Here is a 12475-nt window from a genome sequence, read left to right as displayed (position 1 = left end):
AATGGCCTCACTGGCCAAGCCTTCAGAGCCGCCCCTGCTTAAGAATATAGTTGGATTATGAAAATACCCTTTATCTATTAATTTATTTTCTTAAAATCATTTTTAAAAAGTACTTTTTCATCTAAAATCAACTCCATAACTGCACCTCTTCATTTTCATAACTTATATTAATAATATTCATTAATCTTATGACTTTAACTCACATATTCTAATCATATTTTAGGAAAAAGTGACAAGTAAAAGTGAACGGATGGAGTAGCTATCAAACGAGCCCTAAAAGTAGGACAGAGTAGACTTTGAGTCTGTCCTTTTTAGGGAACCTCAGTTTCCAGCTTTGAGACCAACTTTTAATTTGGTTTAGACATAGTCCAGTCAAGTCAACCCTCTATAAATTAAAGTAAACATACATAACGACTATGGAGACATTATATCGATCGAATTTTTTTGTTGATTTTTCCAAGTAGCTATACAGAGGCGAATTTACGTACGAAAGTGGGAGTGATATGACATTTATACACTAGGCTTATTTATCTAGATATTACTTTTTTGCTCTTTTTTTCCTTCGGAAAAGATAGCCAAAAATTTAATTCAATGTGAGTTTAATTTTAAAAAAATTCTTTCTATCCCTCTAATGTTTACTTCTTTGTTGATATTTAAGTTGTTTTGGCTCTTGTTTTTCTTATAGAAATATCAAGAGTTAATATCTCAAATGGTCACTCAACTTTGGATTGGAAGGATTGCAAAGAATCGTGCCAAATTTATTTTGATCCATTGACGTGTATTTATTTATGAAGCAAGTTTTTTTACAAATTGAATCGAATTAACACAAAACAAAATGAACTGATCGATGTATGCCCTAATTCAATCTCCATAACTAGTGATTACTTTACATTAAAAATAATGTTACCTGAAACCTTCAAATTTTGAATCGGCCTTTGAACTACAATGTTATGTGGTGTTTCTCGTGACACTCTTAAAAACATCCAACATATAAAGTTGTCAAATATATATATATAAAGCTGAATATCAACTCACTGATGTGGTATGCTTTAATGGCCAGTATCACTATTTTTCTATATTTTCAGAATTTTCAATTTTTACCTTCATTTTCTGTTCAAAAGTATGTTTAAAAATTTATTCTCTTCGCTGATATGACATGTTTCAATGGCCAGTATCACTATTTTTCTATATTTTCAGAAATTTCAATTTTTACCTTCATTTTTTGTTCAAAAGTATGTTTAAAAAATTATTCTCTTCCCTCATTATGAGCCTTCATAACATTTATTTCCTCCAAAAGTAATGATACAATGACTATAAATGTACAATAACTAAAAAGGAAATGTTATAACTAAAAAGGAAACGTTATAACTAAAAAGGAAACGTTAATTTTGCTTAGTTTAATTTGATTAAGTTACTGCTAAATCGACAGTAACTAAAATCAACCAAAAAAATAATGTTAATTAGAGTATAGCATTAACTTAAAAAGGAACGTGAATTTTGCTCAATTTAATTAAATTAAATTACTGCTAAAATTGGAGGTAACTAAAACTAACCAAAAAGGAACATTAATTTGATTAGCGTAAGTTTTCTTATACCAAAATAACTAATGACTAAAAATTAGCACTAATTAAGAGATTTTAATTTTCTTAACTGTGAAACTAATGATTAGCTGTAAGTTTTCTTCCTTTCCGTTTTTTCATCAACAGTTTCTTTATTTTCAATTATATTAAGGGAAAATTGTATGAAATAACAAACTATTAATTTAAATTAAATGTTATAGCCGTAGTTTATTTTAATTGTAATTCGCAGCAAACAGTCCCTTTTTTTGCCATCTGATTCGGTATCCAATTAGCTATTTTCGATATACAATTAGTCATTTTATACATTTCGGTATAAAATGTATAAAATGTGTTTGTGTTTGTATAAAGCGAGAGAAAAGTGTATATATAAATACAAATACATATATTTCCGTCTTATACACTTATAATTATACAAATATAGATCTTATTATACAAATTACAATGTATAAATGAATTTATACAAAACTGAACAATTTGTATAAAATTGAATGTTTGTAGCGAATTATACAAATCAAAAGCTCTATAGCAAATATAAAATTTGCTATGGAGCGCAATTATGCGAACTATAGCTATAACATACAAATATGATATTTATGTTTTCTATATGTGAAAGTTGCTCTTATATTAATTAGTATGTATTAATCTTGAGTAATTATATTTTAATTAATTTTGTGTATTTTCATATTCTATATTTTTGTACTATATATAGATTGGAAGTGTATTTTTTTTCTTTCATGTAGTAGCTTGCTTACTATATTTGTTTTTAACTAGATTGTTAGTCTAACATATTTTTCTTTCTTTTTTTTTCAGAGTTGGTCATTATAATAGACATGATTTGATGATAAGGAATGAGATTTGAAGAATGTGGAATGCGATTTATTTTAAGATAAAAGGTGAATTGATTTATAATTTTTCACTTTTCACATATGAAACTCAGATGAGACTAATTAAATTCTCTTTGGTATGTTCAATCTCTTATTTGACTTCTTGATCACCTTAATTCTCATAATGTATTGTGAAATATGTATGTTGAAGTTTTTTTTTTTTTTTTGATAGAATGTGTTTGGCAAGTGGACTAACTAATGTGGAATACAAAGTCATCCATGAGACAAAGAACAAATGAGATGCTTGATGAGAAAATTTGTGGGGGGAAATTAGGGATTCACGTATAAGTAGGAGTTGAGAATTTATTTCGATAGTAATCATAAATTTTCACAATATTTTGTTACATTAGATGTTTGTATGGCAATTATATGACTCCTCTTATTTGGTGAAGTTATTCCTAAATTAGAAGATCAATCATTCTCTCTATTATCACCATAGAAGTGTGCTAAATGAGTTTAGAAAGCATAATTATGCAAGTTTTTCATAGAGATGCCATGAGTAAGTTTCATTGTTTAGACAACTACATTATTGTACATTCATAATTTTTTGGAGAAAAAAATTTGTGCTCTTTTGAATATATTGTCTCAAAGCCTATATCAAATATGCATAATAATGTCATATGTACTTCGCTTTGTTAAAAAAAATATGTTGAGTGTTTGTGTTTTTATGATTTTAGTTTTATTTCATTTTTCTTTTATTTGAAATGCAAATTTACTTATTTTTAAATGCGGTTCACCTAATATCAATAAAAATATTATTTTTGTGTTTTAATCAATACAACAAAATTAAAATTTATTTCCGCTATATGAAGTTATAAAAATATTATTTTCAATTTATTGATTTTCTTATAAACCACGTGAAGCGCGGTCAAATTCACTAGTTCTCAAATAATACTAGATCTAACTATTATGCAGTCCTACATAATGCAGAATAATACACCTTGAGAATATAATTAACTTTTAATATGGTTTAGACATAATCCAGTCAAGTCAACCCTCTATAAATTAAAGTAAACATACATAACGACTATGGAGACATTATATTGATCGAATATTTTTATTGATTTTTCCAACTAACGATATCGGGCGAATTTACGTACGAAAGTTGGAGTGATATGACATTTAAACATTAGGCTTATTTATCTAGATATTATATTATTGCTCTCATTTTTTCCTTCGGAAAAGATAGCCAAAAATTTAGTTCTATGTGAGTTTAATTTTAAAAAAATTCTCTCTATCCCTCTAATCTTTTACTTGTTTGTTGATAGTTAAGTGCTTTTGACTCCTATTTTTTTCTTATAGAAATATGAATAATGGGAATTAAGTACAATATGTTTAAATTCAAAAGGGGTAATTGCTTATTAATTTTTATTTTATGTTTTCTCATTTATTCCAGATATATTGGGTTGAGAGAATTGCAATGAATCGTGCCAAATTTATTTTGGTCCATTGATGTGTATATATTTATGAAGCAACTTTTTTACAAATTGAATCGAATTAACACAAAACAAAATGAACTGATCGATGTATGCCCTAATTCAATCTTCATAATTAGTGGTTACTTTACATTGAAAATAATGTTACCTGAAACCTTCAATTCTGAATCGGTCTTTGAACTACAATGCGATGTGGTGTTTCTCGTGTCACTCTTAATCACATCCAACATATGAAGTTGTCAAAAATTCTCAAATAGTACTAGATCTAACTATTATGCAGTCCTACATAATGCAGGATAATACACCTTGAGAATATAATTAACTTTAACAATTGAGAACAATTATTTAATCAATCTAAATTGAAAAAAAAAACATAAGTACCTTTTGAACTATGATCAAAATTACAGGAACACACTCTATCTTTACCGGGGGGGGGGGGGGGGGGGGGCTTATTACCCCCAAAACTGTTTTTTTTTTCTCTCTATATTTCTTTACACCTTTTGTGTTGATGTGGAGCCACTTCAACTAGTATATATATAAAAGAGAACCTTAGGCCCACCTACGTGGCGCCACCACAAATCAGAATTCCCTTTTAATTTATTTATTTACAAAATTAGCTTTCCCTTTCATGAAAAGTTGTGACTTTTATGAAAAGTTGTTACTTTAATGAAGAGTTGTGACTTTTATGAAAAATTGTGACTTTAATGAAAAGTTGCGACTTTAGTGAAGAGTTGTGACTTTTATGAAAAAATTATGACTTTTATGAAAGGTTGTGACCTTTCCGAAGGGTTGCAACTTTTCCAAAAAGTTGTAACCTTTCTGATAAGGCACAATAAACATTTGTTCACACTACCCTTTGTTATCTATAAATAGAGGGATTTCCTCTCATTTTAACGCAACGAAAATTCTGAACCTCCTCATCTTCTTCTTCTTCACAATTAAATATTTGTATACTTTGCTCATGTTGAGTGGTTCATTGACACTATTGCTTATGTTACAAATCCTGGTATATTTTTTACAATCATTAATTTATAATTTATGCTTATTAAATGATAAGATGTAATAATTTTCATTTTCCTTTACATTATTAATGTTTGTTACTACGTAATCTTGTATGTAAGATAATATAGTGTTTTAGTTTTAATGTCCGATAGGTTTTAAGTATTATTTTATAAATTCCGTGATAATAAATTCATGCGCGAAGCGCGAGTAATTTTACTAGTTATACAAAATAACAAACATTTAGTCTGTATAAGGTACTGTTAAAGAAAATTGCAATTCGCGGGCTGTGGCTATAATTTCCCCAATTCTTGTCATTCGTTTGATTTGTATAAATCCAGAATTTTATATATGCTTATCTTAGTTATTTGTATACGATTTATGAAAAAAAATCATAATACATTACCATGTTTATATATTGGCAAGCAAATTATACAAACGGAATTTTGAAAAATTCCTAAATATATAAATATAGAATTTGTACATACCTACCCTATTTATATATTCACAATTGAAATATACTAACCGCACCTCATGACAAAACAAATATTGATTTTGGGCATATTTATTTTTGGGAACCTTATTTATTCATGTTGACGGGTCAGTGACGACGTCGTTTAGTTCCTTTGTTCTGTTCGTATTATCACCCGCAGTTGACACTGTGTGCTCTTTGGAATCTGGATCCGACTATCTGTGTGTTCTTCTTCGTCTGGTGAGTTCTCAAATCCTTTATCATCTTCCATCCTTGTAGAATCGATGAGAAATTGACTATTTGCCTTTTAGATCCGTTAATTGGGGATTTGTTTGTTGTAAATTTACTATCTATTTGTAATTGTTCTTGATCTCTTGGGGTAAACACTGAATTGGATCGAAAAAGGGTTAGTTTGAAGAAGCTAGTTGCTCTGCTCTCTTGGAACAGTTTGATGGAGAAAATTGTGCTTTAAAATGCCTTAATTTAGTGAAGAAAATGGGCGTTTCTGTCTCCCAGAAACAACTTTTTTGCTGTTAAATTTGTTAGCAATCAGAGAGTCCAAGGCATTGGTGTTATATTAGTAGGGCTAACAGAGGTAGTGTCATAAAGCTGGTTTTAACATGGTGTTTTTACAGAATAGTTGGTGGGAAATGATATGGGTTGAACAAATCAGTGTTGTTCACCTAAAGTGCAACAAAATCTTGGCACTTTCCTATGCTCTTCAGCTCTTGCCTTTGCCAATGTTAGACAAAATTTGTATTTTACTATTTAGAATTAAGTGGAATTGTATCAACTATTTTTTTTTTAAGTAGAATTTTGAGGGGATGGTTGCTCCAAGGGGCAGACCTAACTAGTGAAGAGTTTGAGTGACATGGATTTACTGAGGTACTTGGCCTTTAGCCCAAACCCATCATTATTTTAAAAAAATTGTGAGCAGATGGTTCTTTGATTTGTCAGAAATGACTCAAATGCTCCCAACTGTTTTTTTTTTAAAAAAAATATTTTCTTTAATCAAAATTATTTACGATCAATGATAGTTTACAGGTTGCTTAAATATACTTTCTCCAGTTCATATTAAATGGTATATTTAAATTGGGTACACCCCTTAAAATATCTACTCACTCCTAGAAAGTAAGAAGTGTTTTTACCAACTTACCCTAAATTAAATAGTACTTATTTAATATAATTTCATAGTTACTCGTAAAAATTCACCTATCTAAATAAAGGTGAACTTGAAAAAAAAAAAATACCTTTTTGACTATGTGGAACACCACTTATTTTGGACCTAAATGAAACGGTAAAAGCACCATTTAGTATGGACCAAGGGAGTATTTTTTTTTTGTGATGGTGGTTTCTTGGCCAATTTGCCTATACCTTGTCTATTCCACGGTGTACTTGCTATTTTACACCAACTTAAGTACTAGATAACTCTGCTCAACAAGGTTAAGATAGATGGGAATAAATCATCTTGAACTGCGCCATGTAGGGGAGACAATCTTTCAGACTTGCTAAATAATTAAAGTTGCTTGAGAAAGACATTAGGGTGTGGATTAAGGAAGTGTTTGGGAGGATTCAGGTGAAAATGAAGGAGATAATGATTGAAGTGGGGGAGTTGTCTGTACAACAAGTTGGGGGGACTCGAGGGGATGAGACTTTTTGAGATTTGAGGTTCAGAAGGAATTCCCAAGATTGGAAGGTGACCGAGCTTCAGAGACTACTAGTTTTACTTCAAAAGCATTGCAAAGCAGTCAACAGATCTTATACTTTGAGTTGGGAGTTGGGAAATAACAAAGTGTTTTGTTTTACTTTTAAGTCCTTTAATGAGAAGCTTCTTGGTAGGGCAGATGAGAGATTCCCATATGTTTCAGTCTGGATACCTACGGTGTCGAAGAAAGTGTGTTCCTTCACGTGGTTAGCTATGAGGGATTATCTTGATGACGGAGGATCTTAGAAAATGAAAGGTTGTCTACTTGAGCTGGTGTTTCCTCAGCAAAGAGGCTGGTAAGGACGTGGATCATATTCTGTTACATATATGAAAGGACAAAAAAAAGACGGAGCGTATCATTCAAGAGTTTCTTCTGGAGTATTTTTTGCAATTTAAAGTATACAATTTTTCAACTCAAATGTATGAATGGCTTCCTATAACTATGAGAATAAACACCAACAGAGGGGGGAAACTAGACATAAAAGATAGCTTATTCGTCTAAGTGTTTTTTCTTGAGTATTTGCAAGTAAAAGTATAAAGATTTTCACTTCATACATTGCTTATGGGTGGAGAATATAACCCAGTCCCAGTTCATCTGCTGTGTTGAGTATCCTTCGTAACAATTCCATAAAAGTTAGTTCCTAAATAACAATTGACATATATATTGTTGTCCTTTAAATTTTTTTAATTGTTAAAGGTAAACAAATCATGCTATTTAATGCTTTCTTTTTAAGATTGCCTTCTAGCTCACATGATGTCAGCCTTTCTTGATTATACCTTGAGCGTTCATAATGAATTGGAGCTTATTTATGAATTTCTGCTATGTTTCATTTAAACAAGCTGTCATTCTGATTTATCTTCTTCTTTTTTGTGTGTGCGCGCACTCCTGAAGTCATGGCTGGATCTGGGAATTCGATGCTATATTCATTTCTTCTATTCATCGCGACACTCTCTCTGCAGGAAGTGTATAGAGGAAAGTTAGCATCTTCAGAATTGTATACCATCCTTGGTGGATTCACTAGTTCTCTCATATTCATTTTGTTGTTAACGGTGAGAAAAGTTACCTTTTGTGGTATTATGTGTTGTGCTCTAAGGTCTCAAAATTACCTTTTGTGGATTCACTAGTTCTCTCATATTCATTTTGCTGTCAACGGTGAGAAAAATTACCTTTTGTGGTATTAAGTGTTGTGCTCTAAGGTTTCAAAGTGCAGGCACTGCAAAGTGTTTACCACTCTATTAATTCTGTTAAAACTTACAGTGCCTGTATCCATATACAATAAAGCTGTACTAATTTAGATGTATGCTGTAGAAATTGTTCTGTTCATATGCAAATATTTGTGCAGCTTACTTACTTTTTTCTCCCTGACATCTTTTGGCCGAAATCTTTTTTCCTTTGAGATTAATTCACTTTCCTATTTTCCTATTTTATCATTTTGTTGTCAGATCCACTGTTGTCTTCACCATTCTTTGCACATTTTCATGACTGCCATGCATTTTATGGCTGCCAAAAGTGAAGTATCACATGGTGCTTTGCTAGCACACTTGGATTAAAAAAGTGTTGCTTTTTTAGCACATTACATACCAAACTAGTATTGTATTGAGCTTGACTTGGTGATACTGTTGCAGTTCATCGGAAACTATCAAGAAACATCTGGTGTAAGGACTGGATGGGGTGCAGGTGAGTGCATTATGTTTTGACTTTTTATTGTCATATTTCAATCAGTTCTTTCGAAGATCTAAATAACTTTCTAATATATTTAAAGTAGAAATAAACAAAGGGATTTTGAATCTTACCATAGAAAAAAACCAAGGGATTTTGAAATCTTACCAGTTTCAAAAAAACAAAAAAAAATAAAAGGGATTTTGTCTTGTAGATGTAACATTGAAGTTGTAGTATATTTTCCCTAAACATTTTTATCTTAATATTCAATCCCATATGTATACATTGACGGAGCTAGCTTGTGGCATGGGGGTTCAATTGAATTCCCTTCGCCCGAAGTTGTAATGTATAAATAAGGTAAATATACTTTTTTTTTTATATATATATAAACTGTAGAATCTCCTTGACATATGGGAAGATTCTAGTTTAGTGGCAAAGAAGGTTCAAATTGCTTTGGACTAGGTAGGTGTGATCAATGTTAAGTTGTGTAAAGTGTAAACCACATATCTTGTTATTAGTAAAGAGATACAGCAGCTGTATGGGTCAATTTATTTTAATCTGTTGTATTGGTCTGTTATACTGCAGTTATTCTTGCTGAGGTAGTAGCTCTTATTGCTGCTAGCACTGTTCATCGAGTTAGCATCACGACATGGTAATGAACTATACTATCAGTTATTATTATTATGGATATAGAAACTTGTGTTTATTCCATACGTTTTTTCTTGTGGGAAATCTCTTGGATGAGTTAAATGAGCTAAAAAGAACACAAAATTGCTTAGAATGTTACCTTTCTCCAAAAAGAATTACCCAAAATTACTTGGTGACATTTAATTTTGGGTTCAAACCAAAAGTTTGTTGAAGTTGGAAATTTTATGTTTGAATACAACAAACACCTAAACTTGTCAGGACATTTCATTTAGACACTTGAACGTGTCAGGATATTTCAATTAGACACCTAAACTCAGTTCATAACCTATTAAACACCTAACTTTGCTTAAACTGTGTCTATTAGACACACCTAAACTCAGCTCATGACATAAAACACCTGATGGAAAAGGCAAAAACTTTGTTCCCCATATTTATATTGGATCCCTTCTCCACGTTGCCTCTGGTTCCCAAACTACAATCATTACCTGCGTTATAATGTGACTTCAGATTTCATACTCCGAAACCACCAAGAGTTTTACTCAACTTGACTGTTTCCCAGTTGACCATATGGTAGGACTTTTTTCCGTATAAACTTCCCAAGGGAAGTTTCTTCTTAATCATTCTATTGTGTTGACTGCTTTTGAAGGAATAAAGAACACTCACATTGTATATGTAGGCAAGGAAATCCAAAACAGTATTAATTAGATCTAACCTGCCTAAAGTAGCATGCACACTATATCTTTTATGTAGATAGCTTCCTTTTATTCTATAACCCCTTGCCATATTAAAGCAAGTCTTGCCAAACTATTCCTCACTTGGAGCTGCTAATTTCACAGTATTGCTGTTTAGCAGTTCATATAACATCTCCATCTCCTTTCTGTTTACTCTTTTCTCCTTTTATGTGCTGGATTACTGTTCTCACCAGCATCTTATCCAAAAAATAAAAATCAGGCTTATTTTATGGTTAATGAGCAGCTTGACTTCCTTTCTGAACATATGTCTGGCCTATCAAGTGGCACTCCACCATAATATATGGGTAATAAGTGGGTGATGAAGCTTTTAAATCGGCACTTTTAACTACAGTACAGGTTGGTGTGTTAGTATAATGTTTATAAATCTGATTGGGCGTTCTTCGATCTTAATGCAGCTTCTTGTTCTCAGCTGCGCTGCTGTATGAGGTCAACAAGCTCTCAGGAGTGATGGTTTCTAGAAGTGAATCTAGAGGCAAAAGGTACTAATGTACCCGTTCGCCTTCCAAGGTCGAGATGGTTGGAACCATTTGCTTACCTTTGTACTTTTCGTAGTAATGTTATGAGAGGCTAGGCAAATTTTACCAGAACTTACAGAACGATATTTTAAACGAAATCATGAGCGAGTTTATATCACTACATTTTTGGTTAATTTTAGGTTTACTTAACTTGAATATTTTGATAGATTGTTTAACAACATAAAGTATGATAGTTTTGTGGTGGAAATTCCTAAAGTATTCCTACAATAAGTGTTTTGTTGGTTTAATTCAAGAATAAAAAAGATAGTTGCCCAACGACTCCACTGAAACATTTGAAAAAAGACAGACAGGATAAGTTTGCTAGTTCTCATTATTTGATTAAGAAATTCAATTAAATAAAATTTTATGTAGCCAATCAATTGAGTCACTATGATTTTCTATTCGACAAAAGGAATATATTTTTCATTCTTCGAAAAAGAGTCAAAATTATTTTTAAACTATTCGAATAGTTCATATATACCCTTTATTTATTTTTGGGATCAAAACGACCTTTGCCGTCTGACGTCTATGTTTTAGACCATAAATGCCCTTAAAATGTTATTTTTGCTATTGGAGCTGGACATGGCAGTCCACCTAGGTAATCAGTCCAACATGGCAAAAATCCCTTTCTTTCGATAATGTTGTTCTTCCTTCATTACTTTCACAAAAAATAATAAAAATATATATATAATTCTTTCATTGTTCTTGTTTGAGTTGTTGTTTAGACGTCAAAACTTCAATTTCGAAGTGCGCTAAAGTTTCTAAGTTATTGCACTCCAACGCTAGCTATAATTATTTCACTTTCTATCCTACATAAACTAATACATATATCATCACATAATTTATACATGTATTGATTATGTGGATTTCTAAGTAGTCAACCAAATCGTATTAATTTTAATTTTATACATGAATAATTTATTTCCTATTTATCTATCAAAAACATCATATAAATTATACAAAAATTAATATATAAACAACTTATTTTTTATTCAGCTATCAAAAGCCCCTTCACAATTCAACCGGATAAGGGAAGAGAAGATTTGACATTTTGACAATGATTGCAAAGGAAATTAATAAATTAATGAAAGTTGTCTATTTTTGTTGGCTGTAGTTTTTTGAAAAGAAGTTGGTGAAAATTTGAAAGTTGCAACTGGTTGAAAATTACTTTCCCCGTTTCAAAATAATGTCATCTTAGAAAATATATCCAATAATAAGTGATATATTAAAAATTTACAACAAAAATTAGTACTATATTTTTTCCATCTATACCCTTAAACTCCATCTTCATAGTAGTGTTCAATTTTTAAGAGACATCTTTTCAAATAAAAATAGTTTAGTAAATTACGCATTGTATATATTGATTTTTTTAATAAACACAATTTTTACTAATATGACATTTATTTTGAGACGAAGAGAGTACATAAAAGTACTTATTCTGACAAGTATCTTGATCTTGATAACTATTTTTTAAGTTTCAAGTCGCATTTTGTTCTCAATTTCACAAATGCCTATGAGATACCCTTTATTTTGCAAACAAACCCTACAAACAAATGCTACCAAATTAACAATCCCTTAGTTAATGATAATTATCTTGAAAAAAACTCCTTTTTTCCATTGAAAACTCACTTAACTATTGTTATTTCACCTACAAAATCACTCGATTTGTTAAGTGATCTTTCTATTATAAAACAAAGAAAAATGACTTTTTTAACTAATTACTATAAGTTGAATGACTTTCCTATTACAAAATAAAGAAAAGAGACTTATCGAATATGCCAATCTGAAAAATCAACTCGAACTTTGTGTACAGTTACAAAGAAT

The 12475-nt window shown here is 30.8% G+C and overlaps 1 protein-coding gene across 1 annotated transcript; it reads left to right on the top strand.

Annotated features, from left to right (window-relative positions):
* The first annotated feature begins 5460 nt into the window (after nt 1-5460).
* LOC125845327 (uncharacterized) lies at nt 5461-10930 on the top strand. The gene is made up of 5 exons (XM_049524813.1): nt 5461-5611; nt 7969-8126; nt 8703-8754; nt 9322-9388; nt 10532-10930. Exons 2-5 carry the CDS (start codon nt 7971-7973, stop codon nt 10620-10622), a joined length of 366 nt encoding a protein of 121 aa, XP_049380770.1. The 5' UTR covers nt 5461-5611; nt 7969-7970; the 3' UTR covers nt 10623-10930.
* The last annotated feature ends 1545 nt before the right edge of the window (nt 10931-12475 follow it).

Source organism: Solanum stenotomum, chromosome 11, assembly GCF_019186545.1.
Source record: "Solanum stenotomum isolate F172 chromosome 11, ASM1918654v1, whole genome shotgun sequence".
Classification (NCBI taxonomy): Eukaryota; Viridiplantae; Streptophyta; class Magnoliopsida; order Solanales; family Solanaceae; genus Solanum; species Solanum stenotomum.
The sequence above is the reverse complement of the archived record's forward strand: the minus strand, read 5'-3'. Positions and strand labels throughout refer to the sequence as shown.